Here is a 20,512-nt window from a genome sequence, read left to right as displayed (position 1 = left end):
ACAAGGAACGATGATTTTGGCGATTAATGATACACTGCCGGAAAGCGCGCACTTCCTCTACAAATCCCAAGGGCCCCATCTCCCTGTCGCAGTCCAGGTGTTCCAGGTAGTCGAGAACGAACTCTATGTGTTCCCGGATTGCGCTCAGCTTGGGGATGGCTGGAGTAGTGTCACGCTGAAAGGAGTCCGTATCATTGTCGTTGTCCTCGTCGGAATCTTCAAGCTGGGTGCTGACACCTGCAACTGAAGATGCGATCTCGATATCAGACATGATCTGATACCCAGGATCGCCCTCGTCGTCATCCAACCATTCACGCACTTCATCCACATCAACATTGTCCCCATGCGCACATAGACGTGCATGGAAGTCATCCATGTCAAAACCTAGGAAATCGTGCTCCATATCCGTTCCGAGAAGCAGACAAGACCAACCATTTTCTAGAGTCTTGACAGGGACTTCCTTCCATGCACTGGCCCAGTTGTTGATTGCAGACTTGATGTTGTAGCAGCGAAGGTTTTCCAAAGTCCGCTGGCCTCGATTGTCCCGTCCCTCCCTGCGCTCGTCCTCGTCCTCAAGAACAACCATCACCTCGTCCAGGAACTTCTGTCTGCACAGCCACTTCGTTGCCACGGTCACTCCTTGGTCCATTGGTTGGATGAGAGCAGTCGTATTAGGTGGCATAAACATGCACCTAATGCACCCATTCTCAGCCATCAAGTCCTTGTCACACGGGTGAGCAGGTGCATTGTCAAGGAGAAGGAGGGCCTTTACCTGGTCGAGCGGGATTCCCAGTGTCTTCATCTGGTAATGAACGACCTCCTTGATGAAATGGCGGTGGAACCAGTCTTTGAAGATCTGGGCAGTGAACCATGCCTTTAAAGAATGGTACCAAACGACAGGAAGGACAATCACCCCACGAAGACACCGAGGCTGCTTTGCACGGCCAACAATAACGGGATTAAGCCGGTGCATGCCGTTAGCATTGCTACAACACAAAGCAGATATCCGCTGCTTGCAGAGCTTGTGGCCAGGTACATGCTTCTCCGTCTCCTCGGCTAGAGTGTTCGTTGGCAAAGAGCGATAGAATAAACCAGTTTCGTCAGCGTTGTAGACTTGACCGAGAGTGAGGCCCTCCCTGTCAATCAACAGCTTCACTTTGTGCAGAAACTCCTCTACTCCATCCTCCTTGGCGTCTAAAGCTTCGCCATGCGCCTTACAGTTGGTAAGGCCATGTCGTAACTTGAACGCGAAGAGCCAACCCTCGGATGCCTTGAAGTCTGGGGCGTCGTGAAGCCTTGGGAACTTCTCAGCAGCAGCCTTCAGCTCCATGCCACGCACCAGCACACCAGCAGCACGTTGCTGTCGATACCAAATCAACGTGGAGCGGTCGACTTCAGCATACCGGGGAGTAAACATCATCTTCCTTTCCACGTTGCATTTGTTCTTCGACAAGAAGTCAGCCATGTACTGCATGAGTTTGTTGCGGGATCTCTTGATATCAAAGAAAGTAGATCAGGCCAGGTTGAACTCACGGAGGATGCGTGAGGTTGACCATCCCGCGTCCACCTTGTCCAATATCTCCCTCTTCTTCTCCAGAGGCAAAACCACTCTCTTCCTCTTCTCAGGTGGCGGGGCCATCATCACACACACTAACAAGAGGCAGGAGAGCAGCAGCAGTCTGCAGCAGGTGGAGCACCACCACAAAAGCGAGCACGTGGGTGGCCATGATGACAAGTGTGCACTCACAGCAAAAGACGGGCGGTAAATGGGGAGGATGCAGGGACACTCTAGCGGACGGTGACGGAACTACACACCAAAACACAGCTGGTCCACGCCACGCGCGTCCAGTTTAAATTACGAGGGGGAAAAAAGTAGGATTTTTTTCAATTTTTTTGCGATTTTTGGGCCATTTTGGGAATATTGAATCCCGGGACCAAAATATCCGGTAAGTGGGGATGTCCGAAAAGTGGGTGTCCAGAGAGTACGGGGATTACTGTACACACACACAGACACATATATGTATATATATATATATATATATATATATATATATATATATATACACGACCCTCAATTTGCCGGACTGAAAGGGGGGGGTAGACCAGTCTGGGAATGGCAAAAGTCCGGCCCCACATACCATTCCCCAGACTATCACCATACTTTGTCCAAATTCACCAATATTGTCTGGCAATTATTCCGATAATCTAAAGCATTCTGGAATGTAGGTTACCTATACCAATGTAACTGTGTACAAGACAGGTTTCTCTCTTCATAACTAACATACACTGTACAGTACATAAAATAATAACACTGACACAAAAATAATAATAACTGACACAATAGTTGTATTTTGCTAGCTACAACCCTAAGAATGGTTGTTTAGACAGTCATTGATGAGAATGTGAGGGGTATGAGAGAAGATCAGAAAGCTGAGGAAAAAGGGGAAAATAAGCAAGGAATGGAGCATTACTAATCAGCTGACCAAGATACAAACACGCAATCTTGGACCGAATCGGCAATTTTAACTGGAAAATATTTTAATCTTTATCACCATATAGGTTTGCACACCTAATTATCTGAAATTCAGTCAAATTTTTTTGCTTAATTTAATTACTAGGAGAAAAATCAGGATTCAGAGCGAAAATTTCTTGAAGTTAGCGTAAGTGTTTTGCCTCTAGCCTAACAACTCACCTTGACGGACTTTTGTTTTGTAATAAATATCGATTTACAATGCAGATACATTTTTTTGTACCCAAAATAAATATTTATGCAAAACAGAAGTCTGTCAAGGTGTCCTAATGATCTGAAGGGGAAATATCTACTCACACTGGCCAACCACTAAGCAGCTGATCAAGATACAAACAATCATCGAATGTGATCTTGATCTTGGACAGAATTGGCAGTTTTAATTGGAAAATATTTTAATCTTTATCACCATGTAGGTTCGAAATTCAGTCAAAAGTTTGTGCTTAATTTAATTATTAACAGAAAATCAGGATTCAGAGTGAAAATTTCTTAAGGTTAGCAGAAGTGTTTTGCCTTTAGCCTAACAACTCACCTTGATGGATTTTTGTTTTGGATAAATATCGATTTACAATGTAGATACAGTTTTTCTTTTTACTCAGAATAAATATTTATGCAAAATAGAAGTCTGTCAAAGTGTGCTGACAATCTGAAGGGGAAATATCTGCTAACACTGGCCAACCACTCATCAGCTGACTGCGATATAAACACTGACGATCTGAAGGGGAAATATCTGCTAGCATTCGTGCATTTTAGCTCTGAAACCTAATTTTTAAATTAAGTTATATTAAGTAAATTTTTTAAAGTAGATTTCAGATAATTAGGTGTGTATGAGCCACTGTGGCGAAAAAAATTAAATTATTTTCCAGTGAAAAGTGCCGATTCGCTATTTAGTCACACCGAGTCAGGTGAGCTAAGTGAGTAGGAATGGATCCCATTGACTTTGTCCATAAGATTTTTTTTTTTTTATTACCTATGAATATTATTGTGTCCAAGCCTTCCTTAAACTTTACTGTGTTATGCAATAAACTATTTATAGTAGCATTTGAGAAAGGTAAGAGGCAAATGGGATATTGCCATGAGTTAGGAGCTGGTGGCGTGAAGCAGGTTGGCGGCCAAGATGCGTTTCATGTATGAAAATAATTTCTTGTGTGTGTTACAAATATCCTTTATTGAGTCAAAACCTTGCTAAAATTATACTGTTATGCAACAGACTGCTTATGGTCTTATATGAGAGAATAATGGCCAGACTTTTGTTAAGAATCCCGGACTTGTATGGGCATTTGTCTGGCATTTGATAATATTGTCCGGCCTCAGCCTGTGTCCGGAAAATCCGAAATCCAGGAAATTGGGGACCGCCAAATCAATGGTCGAGTGTATACTGTATACTATAATCCCTCATTTATCCGGACATATTAGAGCCAAAAGCATGTCAGGGTAGTGGCATCATCCAGATAATGAACACTATTCCCCTACCACACCCAGACCCTACCTATACCCACCTCCAACCTATACCTAACTTATTTAGACATCAAAACACACATAGGAATATCCAAAGTAATGGTAAACAGAAAGAAAACCATGCAGAAAAAACACTGAAAAATAAAAAACACCCTACCTAAACATTACTGTATGTACAGTACCCCTCCTTATTTTGGCAGTGTTTTCCGGTCATTCTGCCATATTTTGACATCAAAACATACATAGGAGTATCCAAAATAATTTTCAACACCAAGAAAACCATGAAAAAAAAAAAAAAATCTGGTCATTCTGCCATATTCGGACATCAAAACATACATAGGATTATCCAAAACAATTTTCAACACCATGAAAACCATGAAAAAGAAAAAGAAAACACTGAAAACCAATTAACACCCTACCTATACACCACTGTATGTACAGTACCCCTCCTAATTCTGGCACTGTTTTCAGGTCAATCTGCCATATTTAGACATCAAAACACCCACAGGAATATCCAAACACCAAGAAATGTTAAACACCAAGAAAATCATTAAAAAAAACACACACACTGAAAGTAAAAACCACCTTACCTATACACCACTGTATGTGGTGTTTTCAGGTCAATCTGCCATATTTAGACATCAAAACACACATACGAATATCCGAAGTAATGCTAAACACCATGAAAACCATGAAAAAAAACAAAAAAAACATGAAAACTAAAAAACACCTGACCTATACATGACTGTATGCACTGCATCCCATTTAATTTTCACAATGTTTTCCGGGCAATCTGCCATATTTAGGAATAAAAACACACATAGGATTATTCATATTAATGCAAAACATCAAGAAAGCTTGCATAAAGAACAAAAATCCACAAAAAAACTGACGACAGTTTGAAAATCTGTTGTCCGTGACGAGTGACTGCTCCTGGGGCTCAAAAAAAAAAATTCCATGGCCAACTATGCCACTGGAAATTGGTTATATTTGTATAAATGGTATACCATCATCTTTGCTGGTGTTTATACTATAAGCAAAGCTAATAAAAACACATAAAACTGACAAAGTAAAAGTACAGAAATACTGCAAGAATAATGTTCAGAAGTAAAACTACCTTCATAAAACTTCCCACCATCCCAGTGCAAAATTCTGCTAGCACCTCCCCAAAGTTAAGCATATGTCTTGATGCAGAATTTCGTGAGCTTTCTCGTGGATTTTGCGGAATTTTGATACGACAAATAGTAGTCAAATAAACTGCAAAAAACTTTGAAAACTCACAAGTCAGTAATACCACCAAGCAGGGGGGCAGGGACTGAGGGAGTAGGCGGGGAGCCGGGAGGATATGGAGGGACGGGGGGGGGGGGAAGCGAGGCTGTGGGCAGGATTCTCTCCCTTCTGTCAACAGGCGGACAGGTGCTTTTACCGTAAATTTACTCTTGGCTTGCAGTCTGTTAGACACCGAGTGGCCATACGGAAACACAATTCACCGTGACCGGGGAACTTTCAACCTTCGGTAGAAGCTGACAGCCGCTGTCACCTAACATGTATTTGTGGCTTGTGGTCTGTGTTTGATGGAGCTGGAGGTTGGGAAAGACTTAGCCCCCATGGCCGCCAGATATTGGACATTCAGTGGGGAATGCATACTGAAGTTTTGACACTGCTTGCAGGTAACAGTCATGTTACTCAGATGCTGGAGGTTCGTTGGGAGTGATATGACGAGTGAACGACTTTGACCACTCAGTACAGAGGCGGAGAGATATTTTAGCTCTGGTTGTGGGTTACAGACTACTTCTCACTCATGGCTCGAGCCCAGTAGCCACAATACCAAATGTTTGAACAATTCGGCTGGCCAGCAGAAGTTCTCGGGGACTTTTATGTCCAGATAATTGCAAGTAAATTCGATAATGGTTTAATGGAGCCAAGGTCCAGCATCTGGATAATGAACACGTCTGGATACTCAGCGTCAGGAAAAATGAGGGACTACTGTATACTGTATATATACAGTAGTCCCTCATTTATCCAGAAGTGCAGTATCTGGACATGTTCATTATCCGGACGTTAGACTTTGGCTCTATTAACCCATTGTCCAAATTTACTTGCTATTATCTGGATGTAAAAGTCCCCGAGAACTTCTGCCAGTCAGACGAAATCTTCAAACATTCGGTATGGTGGCAGCTGGGCCCGAGTCGTTAGCAGGAAATAGGCCATAACCCACAACCTGAGCTAAAATGTCCATCCACCCGTGTACTGATAGGTCAAAGTCGCGCGCTCGTCCTATCACTCCCAACAAACCTCCAGCCCCAGAGTAATATGACTGTAACCCACAAGTGGTGTCAAAACATCCGTACGCACCTCCACCGAATGTCCAAGGTCTTGTGTTGGTCCAAGACGTTTCTTGTCCTAGACGAGACACTCAGGTGACAATATTACCAACTTGGATGTAAGGGTACTGTATATAAATACACCAAATTCTTGTTTTTCGACCGATCGTTATTCGAGAATTCATTGTTTCAATATTTATAGATCTGCACCCTTTTTCGTTGTTCAATATGGTTATCCCTGCCATTTCAACAATTCAAACCGTGCACTGCCTGATAGACCGGCTGAGCTGCCTCTCTCTCCTGTGCTATTCCCTGCTGATCAGTTAGCCCTTCATCTATCTGCATTTCTTTTTGGCCTCGTGGATTACTACAGCACCACCATGGCTCCACCCAAGACCCCTACTATTATCCCTATCAAGTACAATCATGTGCTCACCAACCTGAGTGAGTGTTTCGTCATCCCATGGTCAGGTGATGATCAGGGTTGCCAGATCTGAACTTGGCCACATTACCAAACTCCTCAATTTTCATTACCAAATTTAGCTTTTCATTACCAAATTCTTAAAGCAAGGATTTATTTTTCACTAGTTATATATAGAAATGGAAAAAATCACTCTCCTTATAATTAGCAGCATGTCGATTATTTTTGCGCTAAGTAGGCAGACAATCAACTGTCTCCATCCTCTGTATCTTCATACATGTGAAAAATCCATTTGGTAGTGGATCATGCTGATTTGTTTCCAAACAAATTTTTCATTACCAAACTGGCCCACATTTGGTAATGAAAAATACCAAATCACAACTCTAGTGACGACTGCGCCAATGATTAATGAAAACTCTTAATGCACAATACTGTTTTGACACCAGTTTTATGGAATGCACATCTTAGTCTGCACTAGGTTAGGTAGGTTAATCATCATTGCAGGGTCCTGGGGATGAAGTCCCTCAGTTAGGTTTCAGCACTTACAGTTAGACTTCCATTGCTATTTATGGTTTTAAACTGAATACATCTGAGTTTGTTTGGTGTGGTGATGTCATGTCAGTTGGTGGGATCGGCAATAAACACTATCGAAGTGATAAGAAACAGGGAAGTGAGCATGGACGTGAAAAAGTTACTACATGACAGTACTGTGATACCAACTCTAACATATGGAAGTGAAGCTTGGACCTTGTTGCAGGGACAGAAGTCAAGAGTGAGAGCAGTGGAAATGAGTTATTTGAGAGGAGCATGTGGAGTCACATGGAAAGAAAGACTGACAAATGAGGACTTGAAGGAGCATAATGGTGTGGATCTGGATGTGATATGATGCATTACAAGAAACACATTGAGGTGGTTTGGCCATGTGGAGAGAATGAAGAGTGAGAGACTAACGAAGAGACTGTATGTGAGTGAGGTGGAGGGGGGGAGAGGGAGGCCAAGGATGAGATGGAGAGATGGAATGGAGAGGTATATGAGAGAGGGGAGTGTGAGTTGGGAGCAGGGCTGTGAAATGGTGGGGGACTGGGAGACATGGAGATGATCTGTTTGTGGCCACCCCTTATGGGATTAAGGTGTCTGGCATTAGATAGACAAATAGATAAGTATATTCAAATACAAATACAGTAGAACCTCTCTCATTCGGACTATATGGGGGGAAGGGTTGTCCGAATTAGCAGATTGTCCGGATCATCAGGGTAATCTCCAGTTCATACCAAAAACTATCTACATATGGTATGTTTGTTAATTATTAACATATGTGGCATTTTTAGAGTTTTTCTTTTTTCACCACAGTCACTGTTTGTAACATCAAATTTTAAAGCAAACTCTCTAATTTTATCTGTGTTTTTCTTGATGTCCGACACAGTTTGTTTGGCAATACTAAACTCGTTCACAAGTTTTCCTGGAGGAACACCAACCTCTAGTTTATCCAGTATATTCACTTTATCTGCAATACTTAGTGTTACATGCTTCCTTTTAACACCTTTATTCATTGCAGAAGCTACACTTGCATTAAGGGGCATGGTAAGGAGGATTAACTTTTGAAATACAGCGTAAAAATATAAATGGTTGGTGAACTAGTTGATGGAACGAATGCTAGCGTGTGTTTAAACAGTCGCCCATGTTGCAACCTAGCGTGATCCGAGACTAAACGAATGACGATCGCTTTCCGCGCCGATACTGAAAATGACTTTAGAATTACTTTCAACATATTTTTGGAGCTTATTATTTTAAAATTTTGTCCGAATTAACAGAAATCTGGATCAAAGGGGTCCGGACCAAAGAGGTTCTACTGTATATATATATATATATATATATATATACACACACACACAGGCAGGCAGATAAGGAAACAGAATAATAAAAGTGAAGGAAGAAATAAGCAGCACTACATGAAAAGAGTGGATGATGGTTGCAACTACCTACCACTAGTGGCCATGGAGTAATATTAATTATCAGAAGTCACTGGTGACAGAATTTTATGACAATGTTCCTGAGGCCACATTTGTAAGATGTCTTTTTCTGTCACTCATTTGCTGCAAACTACATCTAGGGGCAATTCAAGATCAATTCCCCAAACACAGAAGTAACTATAATGAACCAACTAGCTATACTGTGAAAAGATAATCAATTACAAAAATATAACTATACACCTAAAACAGCTAAAAGCAAAATTCCAAAAAATATAATACAACAAGCTGAGTAATGATGTGGTGGGGGCATGCAGGCCCACAGATCAATACAACATGGCCTACAAAACAAGGTCAGAAAATAATCAATTTCTGCTCCAGTGACATACATGATTAGCTAAAACAACCTGTCTTACTGTGGCATGGGTCCAGTTCTTGCGAGGACGGCCTCGACCCTGATATGAGAACATGACTGGATTGGGTAGCTGTTCAGGCGCTGGGTACTTCCCCGGGGACCTGAATGCAAAGTAACACATATTAATCATAGAGCACGCATGCATGCATGCACACAAGCAAGCACATGCATGTGCCCACACACACACACACACACACACACACACACACACACACACACACACACACACACACATAATGAACAAACATTTCCAATCGGTTTTTAGTAAAGAAAGTGATTTTGTGGAGAGGGAGGAAGTGACTAGAAATGTAGTGCTAAAAGAAATAAAAGTCGAACTGCAGAAACTGTATAAATTATGGTACTGGAAACTCAGGACATAAGGATGGCTCCAGGGCCTGACGGACTCTCTTACTGGGTACTAAAGGAATGCAGAGAACAATTAGCAGATAAGATTCATGGTTTAATTGTGTGTTCTCTGGAAGGAAGTGCCTTGGGAATGGAAGAGGGTCAATGTGGTGCCAGTTTACAAAGTAGGGAATAAGGAAGAATCCCTGATTTTATAGGCCAGTGTCCTTGACCAGCATGGTTGCAAAACTGCGTGAGAAAATCCTGAAAGACAGATGGATAAAATATCTGGAGGAGATGGACATTTTGGCAGTATGTCAGTTTGGATTCAGAAATGGGAAGATGATTGTCACAAATCTGTTGAGCTTCTACTATGGGTGATTGACATGCTACAGGAGAGAGATGGCTGGGTGGATTGTGTGTACAGTATTTAGGTCTAGAGAAAGCCTTTGACAAGGTACCCCATAATGTGGAAACTGGAGCACATAGAAGGACTGAAGGGGAGCCTCTTAGGGTGGATGAGAGACTTCATGAGGGACAGACAGATGAGGACAGTAATAAAGGACAGGATGTCAGGGTGGAGAGCAGAAACAAGTGGATTCCCACAGGGCTTGGTGTAAGTGTCCGTAATGTTCCTGATGTAGGTAAACGATATGGTGGATGGAACGAACAGTTATGCAAGTCTGTTTGTAGATGATGCAAGGATCAAGAAGAGAATAGAAGTTGAAGATGACTGTAAAATGCTGCAGGAAGATCTGGACAGGATTTACATTGGAGCTGGGTAAGGAAGTGGAAATTCAATGCAAAAGAGTGCAAAATTTTGGAAATGAAATGGATGAAAGTACAAAGAGGCCATCACTAAATTACTCAAATGGGAAAGGAACCAATCACAAGAGTGAGGGAAGAGAACGAACTGGGAGTGTTGGTCCAGGATAATTTGAGACCCAAAAAACAAATTAATAAGATGTCAGAGACATATAATGCCAGCCAGACGCCTTGTATCCCAAACGGGGTGGCCAAGGGCTTAGAGTTAATTGTTTTACAGGGAGGGGCACTAATCCTCCACCAACCCTACTTGACACGTAGGGAGAACATTATGCCAACAGCATCTGGTGTTCCCAGGCAGTCACCCATCCAAGTACTAACCAGACCCAACGTTGCTTAACTTCGCTGATCGGACGGGAAGCGGTGTACTCAACGTGGTATGGCCGCTGGCAGACATATAAGCTCTTAACAAACATAAGAGTGGATTTTCAACGTACATGAATGAGATAATGAAAAAATTGGTAGTGGCAATGATCTGCCCCAGGTTGGAATATGCAGCAGTGGAGTGGTCTCCATATAAAATGAAGGATATAAACATGATCGTGAGAATACAAAGAATGGCATCTAAGATGGTCCCCAGCCCGGTAGATCTATCGTACAAGGAAAGACCAGAATAGCTGGGTCTGTCTTCTGTAGATGAAAGAAGAGAAAGAAGTGACATGATTGCAGTGTTTAGGACCATGATGGAAGTAGAAAAAACTGACAATGAAGATCCGTTTGTATGGGATGGGGGAGCAACAAGAGGACATGGAATGAAATTGAGAATAACAAGTTGCTTGAAGGATATCAAGAAATACGGTTTTCCATATAGATGCACTGACCTGTGGAATAGCCTGGACAAAGAGATCATCCATTCTAAAAACTTAAATGAGTTTAAACCATGGTTTGACTTGTTGGGACAAGGAGATGGGACCCCATGAGCATAGCTCATTTCCTGTATGTCCCAACTAGGTAAATACAACTAGGTAAATACACACACACACACACACGGGATTGAGGGGAATAACACAAATTACAGTTGACGTAAATGAGATGCTGCAGCTGATGAGGGATTTGGATGTGAGAAAAGCAATGGGACCAGATGGTGTGGCTGGATGGATCCTGAAGGAATGTGCAGACCAGTTAGTGTGGCCTGTTTATATCATCATCAAGACCTCATTGGAAAATGGACAGTTACCTAAAGCTTGGAAAAGAGCAAGTATTGTGCCAATCTTCAAGGAAGGTGATAGGGAAGATACACTCAATTACAGACCTGCATCACTTACTAGTATCGTTTGTAAAATCTGCGAGAAAATTATTACAAAAAGATGGATAAAGTATTTAGAAGAAAATGAAGTGATAACACCAAGACAATTTGGTTTTGGGGAAGGAAGATCATGTGTTACTAACCCATTAAATTTCTACAGTAGGGTAATAGATGTCATACAAGAGAGATAGGGATGGGCAGATTGTGTTTATCTTGATCTCAAGAAAGCATTTGACAGAGTGACTGCAGTGGAAGGTGAAGACCTTTGGAAGGGTGCATGGAAAACTATTAAAGTGGATGGGATATTATCTGATGGGAAGGCAGATGAGAACAGTCAAAAGAGACAAGGTATCACAATGGAGAAACGTGACTAGTGGAGCACACCAGGGCTCTGTCTTAGCCCCAATAATGTTTCTGATATATGTAAATGATTTGCCAGAAGGTTTGAATGGTTACACGAATATGTTTGCAGATGATACTAAAATCATGAAACATATTAAATGTACTGATAGTTGGAAAAAACTACAAGAGGACTTGGACAAACTCCACAGCTGGAGCCAGACTTGGAAAATGGATTTTAATGCCAAGAAGTGTCATGTATTAGATGTGGGAATGAGTTAAAAAAGTCTGCACTGGACATATAAAATGGGCAATGAGATAACTAGTAAATGAAAAGATGAGAAAGATTTGGGAGTGATTATTCAGGATGACTTGTCACCAGGAAAGCATATAAACAATATCATTGGAGGAACTTAGGGATTACTGACCAACATGAGAGTGGCTTTTAATTATATGAATGAGGATAATGAGGGAGTTGATAGTGACCAAGACAAGACCAAGACTGGAGTATGCGGCTGTGGTATGGTCACCTCATTTCAAGAAGCATATTGATAAACTAGAGAGGCTTCAATGGATGGCAACAAGGATGATACCAAGCTTAAGGGAACTCACCTACAAGGAGAGATTGGAAAAACTGAAGTTACCAACACTGCGTGAGAGAAGGGAAAGAGGTGACTTGGTCACGATATTTAGAAATGTAAGAGACTTGGAAAGGGTGGATAGAGAGGATCTTTTTGTGTTGGATGATGGAAGAACAGGAGGTCATGACTTTAAGTTGAGGAAAAGTAGATGTCTTAATGATCTTAAAAGGTTCAGTTTCCCAAACAGACACATAAGTATTTGGAACGACTTAGACGAAGAGGTGGTATAGGCAAAAAACATTCATGTGTTTAAAACTAGACTAGATAAATGTAGATATGGACACAGGACAACACGAGCTTAGCTCAATTCCTGTATACTACAAATAGGTAAATACAATACACACACACACACACACATACATACACAACTACATTACATGATACAGTAACCCCTCCAATATCCGGATCAATAGAGCCATAGGCAGGTCCGGATAGTGGTCCTGTCCGGATATTGGGCCCCAGCTTATGGACTAGTACTTACGGACCCTAACTCTGAAAAACACCTATACAACTCCCTCTGGACATGCATAGCACCTATTTAAGACCCAAATCACACCAATAAGGGACATAAAAGACTGAAATAAATGCAAAAGAACCATAAAATGAGGTTTTAGAGGTGAGTTTATACAATATTAAACATTCTGGGTACTTACAAGTCCCTTGGTCTTGGACTGGTTTGAACCGCCAGTTTGCAGTCCACAGTTAATCCTCTGCACTCTAAATTCTAATTTCTTAACACTGCACAACACTGTAAATTCCTGTGTGTTCTAGTGGCAAGGTATTGCAGTTTATTCACAAAAAACAAGCACCTGTGGCTTGCACTGTTATGAGTATCTGCTCTCCATCGGAGTTAAGCTGTGACTGTTGATGTTGGTGGGGTAACAGAGTTGCCAGATCGCAACAGCCACATTACCAATCTCCTCAACTTTCATTGTCAAATATAACTTTTCATTACCAATTTCGTAAAGCTAGCATATATTCTTCAGTAATTATATATACAAGTGGAAATACATGTAATCACTCTCCTTATAACTAACACCATGTTGATTATTTTCACACTATGTAGGGTAGCAGATTAATCAGAGAGAGCAAACAATCCACCATCTCCATCCTGTGTATCCTCATACATGTGAAAAAGCCATTTGGTAATGCATTATTCTAATGCATTACCAAACGAATTTTTCATTACCAAATTGGCCCACACTTGGTAATGAAAAATACCAAATGGCAACCTGACAGGGGAGGGGGGAGGGGAAGGAAGGAAGGGGTGAAGGGACCATGGTGTAACAGCTGTTTGGCGCCAGGCGGGAATTTCAAATTATGGGAGGGAAAAAAGTCAGATTTTTTTCGAATTTTTTGCAGTTTTTGGCCCATTTTGGGAATATTGGATCCCAGGAGGATTATGTCCGGTTAGTGGGGATGTTCGGATATTGGGCGTTCGGATATTAGAGGGATTACTGTACTCTAAAACTTACACTTCAGCAGTCACTATTTGTGAATTTGAAATAATCTTGTACATTTATAGGGAAGTCAAACATTTCATAATACAATTTGGGCCAGACTATACAGGCCTAATTGTTTTTACCAAGCCAAATCACCTTAGATACTACACTGTCTGGCATTCTGCAAGTGTTGTGTTTAGCAGTAACTAGATGCTGGCAAAAGTATGTTACTGTTTCCACCCTTGTTTATGCTTCAAAGCATCTTTTAGTTTTGGTTCAGCCTTACACACTCCCATTGCACACAAGTGCAGCTGGAGGATTAATCTCAACACTGCCAACCCATCAAGGAGAGGGATGCTGAACTCCAATGTGCTTTATTTTTTTATTTATTTTTTTACCTTCACACCCTTCGTAAGGCTCTGTTAATGTTCATGTTGTAACTGGAAAAGATGACTGTCTTGATATTTTCCTATCCACTTGGAACTATTTTCCATACTGGTTTACCTTCTAATTTGAGTCTGTCTACAACTATAAGCTTGTTAAAACACACTCACACTGCCGTACCAGGTATACTTCCTGATCACTGTTTATCTTACTGTCTCTTAAAGTCCAGTTTAACCCCTATCCACAGTTCACATATTTACATGTACAGTAATCTCTTGATCATCCGGACGGCCATTTCCTGGACATTCCGTTACCCAGACGCTGTGATCTGGCTGTTCCAAACCATTACTCGTACATTTTTCCCAACTATCCAGACAAAATGCTTGCATCCATTTCAAAATTATGGTCGAGCAAAAAAAATTCCGCACGGACAGGTGAAAATAGCTTGGTGGCACTGCTGTGTCAAGCTGGTTTGCTTACCCTACACCCGCCAGACAGCCCTCTTGCTCATTCTCAGTTCATGTGGGTCGCTTGTGTAGTGAGCAGTTCTTCCAGGACCGTTGTTACAGCAGTGCACTTGGAAGCTTTTATGGTGGTTCCCTACCTGCTTCAGGTCTTGCTATTCCTTGCAAGCCTCTTCCTAGTGTGTGTGTGATGATGGCCACTACACCAGGGAAAAGAATGAGGGTAGTGCTGACTCTTTAGAAGTGGGAGATCCTGGGTAAGACTGATGCGGGATGGTCGAATCATGAGTGCTGACACTGATTTTATTCTTGCTTACTGTACTGTTCCATGATTTTATTCTATTTTCAATCAATCAATCAATCATTTCCTGTGGCACCCCACGGGATGCATAAGGCCTCAATGAACTCTCTCCACCAATATTTGTCTCTTGCCATCTCCTTCAGGTCCCACCAACACTCCTCTCCTGCTTCTTTTTTCATTGTCCTCAACCAGGTTTCCCTCGGCCTACCTCTACCTCTTCTTCCTCTAGCAGTCCACTCTGGCACATCCTGTATTAAACTACCTTCTTTTCTGTATATGTGCCCCAGCCACTTCCAGCGAGATAGTTTCACATATTCATTAACTGGTTCCACTCTCGTAATATCCCTTACTATTGCATTTGTAACTCTGTCTTGCCACTTAACCCCAAGAATCCTTCTCAGTATTTTATTCTCAATTCCTAATACTTTCTGATCTGTTGCAATTGTATTGTACCATGACTCATGCCCGTAAATTAAAATTGGTCTAACCATGGACTTGTAAATTTTCACTTTAGTATGTACCGAAAGCATATTCTTATTCCAAACAGATTTCAACATTCCAACAGCTCGCCATGCCTGTCTAATCCTCTCCTCAATTTCATTGTTTAACGATCCATTAGATGATACAATCGTTCCCAGATATTTAAAGTTTTCTACATTCTTCATCATATTATTCCCAATTACACAATCGATTTGGTTCTCCACATTCATATTAATAATTTCAGTCTTTCTACAATTTATTACCAATCCCACTTTTTCTCCTTCCTCCACCAGACAATCAAGCACCCTCTGCATCTCATAAATACTTCCGCAAATCAGTATAATATCATCAGCATAGTGCAAATCCATCAGCTTCTTATTTTCTTTCCAGTTAATTCCTGCACCTGTTCTCCTTACAATCTTTTTCATAACATAATCCATAACCAAAACAAACAACAATGGCGAAAGAACTCCTCCTTGAATCACTCCTGACCTAACTTGAAATAGATCACTCAAAGAACCACCCACCATTACCTTACAAAAAGTACCTTCATGCAGGCTTCTAATAATATTTACAAACTTTTCTGGTATACCATAGAATCTCATAATTTTCAACAAAGCTCCAAGTGAAACACTATCAAACGCCTTTTCAAAATCCACAAAACAAATACTAAGTGGCATTTTCATTTGTCTTCTTAGTATAATAGGAAAAGTGTATGGTAGGATACTTATTGACAGAGTTAGAGAAAGAACAGAGAAATTAGTTGGAGAAGAACAGGGAGGCTTTAGGAAGGGAAGAGGTTGTGTAGATCAGATATTCATTCTTAGATCTTTAGTGGAAAAGTTTCTAGAGAAGGGAAAGAAGTTGTATGCAGCTTTCATGGATTTGGAGAAAGCATATGACAGGGTGAATAGACAAGGATTGTGGAAAGTGTTAAGAATATATGGAGTAGATGGGAAGTTGTTGAATGCTGTGAAGAGTATGTACGATGGTGCGAAGGCTGCAGTGCGTGTGGATGGTGAACTAAGTGAATTTTTCTCTTTGAAAGTTGGGTTGAAACAGGGATGTGTTATGTCTCCATGGTTGTTCAATCTGTACATAGATGGGGTAATAAAAGAGGTACAAGGTAGGGCAGTGGATTTTGGAGTGGCCCTGGTGAGAGAGGATAGTGTTTGGAAACTCCCTGTACTGTTGTTTGCAGATGATACTGTGTTGTTGAGTGAAGACGAAGGGGAGCTGCAAGGCTTGGTGGATGAGTTTGGGAGAGTGTGTAAGAAACGGAATCTAAAGGTGAATGTAGGGAAGAGTAAAGTGATGGTCTTTGAGAGGGGTGAAGTCAGTGAATGTACAGCGAGGTTGGATGGTGAGGAATTGGAAAATGTGAGTACATTTAAGTACTTGGTAGTGTGATGAGTAAGGATGGAGGTTTGGAGGGTGAAGTGCTTGAAAGGGTACAGCAGGGAAGAAAGGTTGCTGGTTCTTTGAAAGCAGTGATAAGAAACAGGGAAGAGAGCATGGAAGTGAAAAAGTTACTACATGACAGTATTGTGATACCAACTCTAACGTATGGAAGTGAAGCTTGGATGTTGTTGGAAGGACACAAGTCAAGAGTGAGAGCAGTGGAAATGAGTTATTTAAGAGAAGCCTGTGGAGTCACATGGAGAGACAGGCTGACAAATGAGGATATAAAGGAGTGTTGTGGTGTGGATGTGAATGTGATAGGAAGCGTTATGAGGAACACACTGAGGTAGTTTGGCCATGTGGAGAGAATGGAGGGTGAAAGACTGACGAAGAGAGTGCATGTGAGTGAGGTGGAGGGGGGAAGAGGGAGGGGGAGGCCGAGGATGAGATGGAGGGATAGGGTGGAGAGGTATATGAGAGAGGGGTGTGTGAGTTGGGAGCAGGGCAGTGAAATGACAGGGGACAGGACGACTTGGAGGTGATTTGTTTGTGGGCACCCCAAACGGGATTGAGGCGTCTGGCAATAGATAGATAGATAGACAGATTTTCATCTCATTAGCTTGTTGCATTAGATGCCTTACAATAAAAATCTGGTTATTATAACCTCGACCTTTTCTAAATCCCGCTTGTTCTTCTCTTAAAATTTTATCAATTACTGGCTCTATTCTGTTCAACAAGATTTTGTAAAAGACTTTTGCAACTACAGGTGTCAAAGTTATCCCCCCCCAATTGCCACACACACTTAAATCTCCCTTTTTTTATATTTTTATAATCACTCCATTTTTCCACTCTTCAGGAATTCCACCATTATCCCAAGCCACATTAAAAAGTTTCAAAAGCGCATTCATCAACTCGTCATTTTCCACCTTAAGCATTTCAGGGAATATTCCATCCTCTCCTGGGGCCTTATTTACCATGATTTTATTCCATTTTACCATTATGCTCTGTGTGCCCAATGCATTTTTCTTGTGTAGCCATTTTTGTCATGTTTTTTCATGTCGCTGCAGGGTATGGCCCTGCAGTGGTGACTGCTTGTCTGTGGATGATGGTCTGCTTGACCATGGTAATTGCTTGGCTGTGGTTTATAGGTCTGCTTGACCAGACAGTTTTATTATACAACAGGAACAAGTGTTGAACGATGTACTGCAGTGGCCTTTTACACTGGCTTTCAAAGACAGGTTATGTGTGAATGGAGACCAGGGGAGAAGTCCACTATCCGGACGGAGTCACCTCCCCGACATGCCTTTGACTCTATTATGCTGGATAATTGAGGGATTACTGTATGTAGGGCACATATAGCTCACGTAAGTACTGTAAACATTTTGTCATATTGCATCATTGTTTGCATAGCTGTGTGGCCCAGGCTGGTTAAGGCTGCCAATTAGGCCGATGTCTTTTTTCCACATGGGAAACTGTGGCTCACAATTCCATAAGTGGCAACCTTTCGTGGCCTCCCGCCACTCGCCCCCTCTTCTGGCCCCACAACCAGACCCCTCACACACTAAGCACTCCTTCCTCAACTGCACATCGGCAAAATGGTAAGTCCATGTACATGTTTTCTATTTGTAGCATGCCCAACTATTTTTTAAGACTGGATTTTCAACTTTCAGAAATTTATTTAAGGCCAAAATAAATCCACGCAGGGTTTACGGACCTCACCAAGTATCAGGGGGGGAGGGGTTAAAGTAAGCAAAATGGCCCAATATATGTGTCATTACTTATTCTTTTTTAAGTACATTAGACTCTTGCTATAACTGACTAAATGAGGGGAAACCTGATCTGATATTGCCAATAACCTGGTACAGTAATCTCAAAATTATCCATTGTCATAAAATCTGGCCAATTGCAATATCTGGCATTCTCTGCTTGGCTCTACTAAAACAATATCTGACTCAGTAACAGGAAGCAATTGGTGATACTATGCATTTTCTTGGCGGTTCTGTGTATCATCCTGTTCAGACACAGGACCAGATCAGCACACAGGCAGACCCTGCAACAGAGCAACACAAGCCAGCCAATCACTATGTGCTGGGCAAGCAGCCCACCCAATGTGCCAAGCCAACTGTCACCCAGGGCTGCCTTTCAATGGAAATTTGTCTGCTAGTAGGTAAACAAATGAATGTCGATGATGTCAGCGGTAATATGCGACGTCACTCTTCTGGAAACTGGAAAAAATCCACTTTTTTTTTTTTTTTTTTTTTTTTTTTGTGAGGAAGAAGGAACCAAAGGCCATGAGCCTGCAATAAGAGTTTCCTCCAAGAGAAAAACAAAATACAAGAGAGAGCCAAATTCAAAATCCATTCATTTCGAGATGCCTGGACACACTGCGTTTGAAAGACTGGAGATCATATGCAGCAGGAAATACACACAGAGCGAGACAGTTCCAGAGTGGGCTTTTGGGGGTATGTTGTTCAACAGAAATGGAATATAATGAATAACAGACTAGTGGGGAGAGTGTATGTGAGTGCTGAGGAGGGGAGGGGAGGAGAGGGAGGGAGAAGGCAGTGAAATGGTGGGGGACAGGGAGACAGGGAGGCAATTTGTTTGTGGCCACCCCTTACGGGACTGAGGCATCTGGCAACAGACAGATGGATATAACTGATATCATAGCAATACCAATTTATAATGAACTGGCATGAGACGATGACAGCACATATGAGTACAGACAGGCATTCTGTCCTGTTCCTTGTCTGTGTTCATCGCTGTTTTGAATGTTGACACTACAGAGATTTTTCCCACTTCATTTACATAGCGATATGCACTGATATTCGGTAGGTTCTTTATCATAATTTCTGTATTTGTTGCTGTTGTGCATACTTTGCAATGGCATATTATAATTGTAATAGCCACCCTTTTCAGCACTGTTTTCTAAAATCCTCTTAGATAATGGACTATTTTCTACATCTAGTGCTCAGGGTAACTAATATATGCGATCGTCGTCTCTTTACATGGAAAGCCGTCCAGATTTGGGATTGCCTTCAGTTGATATTCTTCTTGATCTGAACCGCTGGGACCACTTATGACATCGTGTAAGGCTCAAACAAACCTCTTCATAAACTTGTTGCAACATATGAAAAACCTCCATTAAAAGTTTTTCCCAACCTGAAACAGGATCTTCAAGATCCTTCATTGTTCAACTTGCAACAATAGCCAAGTCGGCATACATGTTCACTCAAGTGCGTGTACCTTGAAGACTAAGTGACTTGGCATGATGTGGCTTTTGTTAGACTTAAACTCAAAGTCACCACTACACAGCACTCCCGTTGCGATCACACTACACTGCCTAGCTGGTGTGCTATATAAGGGGAATGGACGGGTGTTACTTATGAGGGTACATTTGTTTTCCTTATATCTGTCTGATTTTTAAATAAGTTTTGTTACTTTATATGAGCAATAACATCCCAAAGTTTGAATAAATTTGGTCGATTAGTTGTTACAGCAAAAAAATAATATAAACTCAACCCTCAGCTAT

At 41.6% G+C, this 20,512-nt stretch overlaps 1 protein-coding gene and 1 non-coding gene across 2 annotated transcripts in view; both read right to left on the bottom strand.

The window, feature by feature from the left end:
• Nucleotides 1-20,512, bottom strand: part of LOC145392948 (uncharacterized) — a 114,211-nt gene that overhangs the window by 11,751 nt on the left and 81,948 nt on the right. The window contains exons 3-4 of the mRNA XM_080267236.1: nt 15,525-15,532; nt 9,114-9,213 (exon numbers count right to left, since the gene is read on the bottom strand). Coding sequence (XP_080123362.1) covers nt 9,114-9,213; nt 15,525-15,532 — 108 coding nt within the window. The remainder of the gene's footprint in view (nt 1-9,113; nt 9,214-15,524; nt 15,533-20,512) is intronic.
• Nucleotides 10,555-10,673, bottom strand: LOC145393218 (5S ribosomal RNA). The gene has a single exon (XR_013896170.1). It is a non-coding gene; the product is annotated as a 5S ribosomal RNA (ribosomal RNA).

This window comes from Coenobita brevimanus, chromosome 23, assembly GCF_032717465.1.
Source record: "Coenobita brevimanus isolate Jiangsu-jjx chromosome 23, ASM3271746v2, whole genome shotgun sequence".
Taxonomy (NCBI): domain Eukaryota; kingdom Metazoa; phylum Arthropoda; class Malacostraca; order Decapoda; family Coenobitidae; genus Coenobita; species Coenobita brevimanus.
This window is presented reverse-complemented; position numbering and strand designations above follow the sequence as displayed.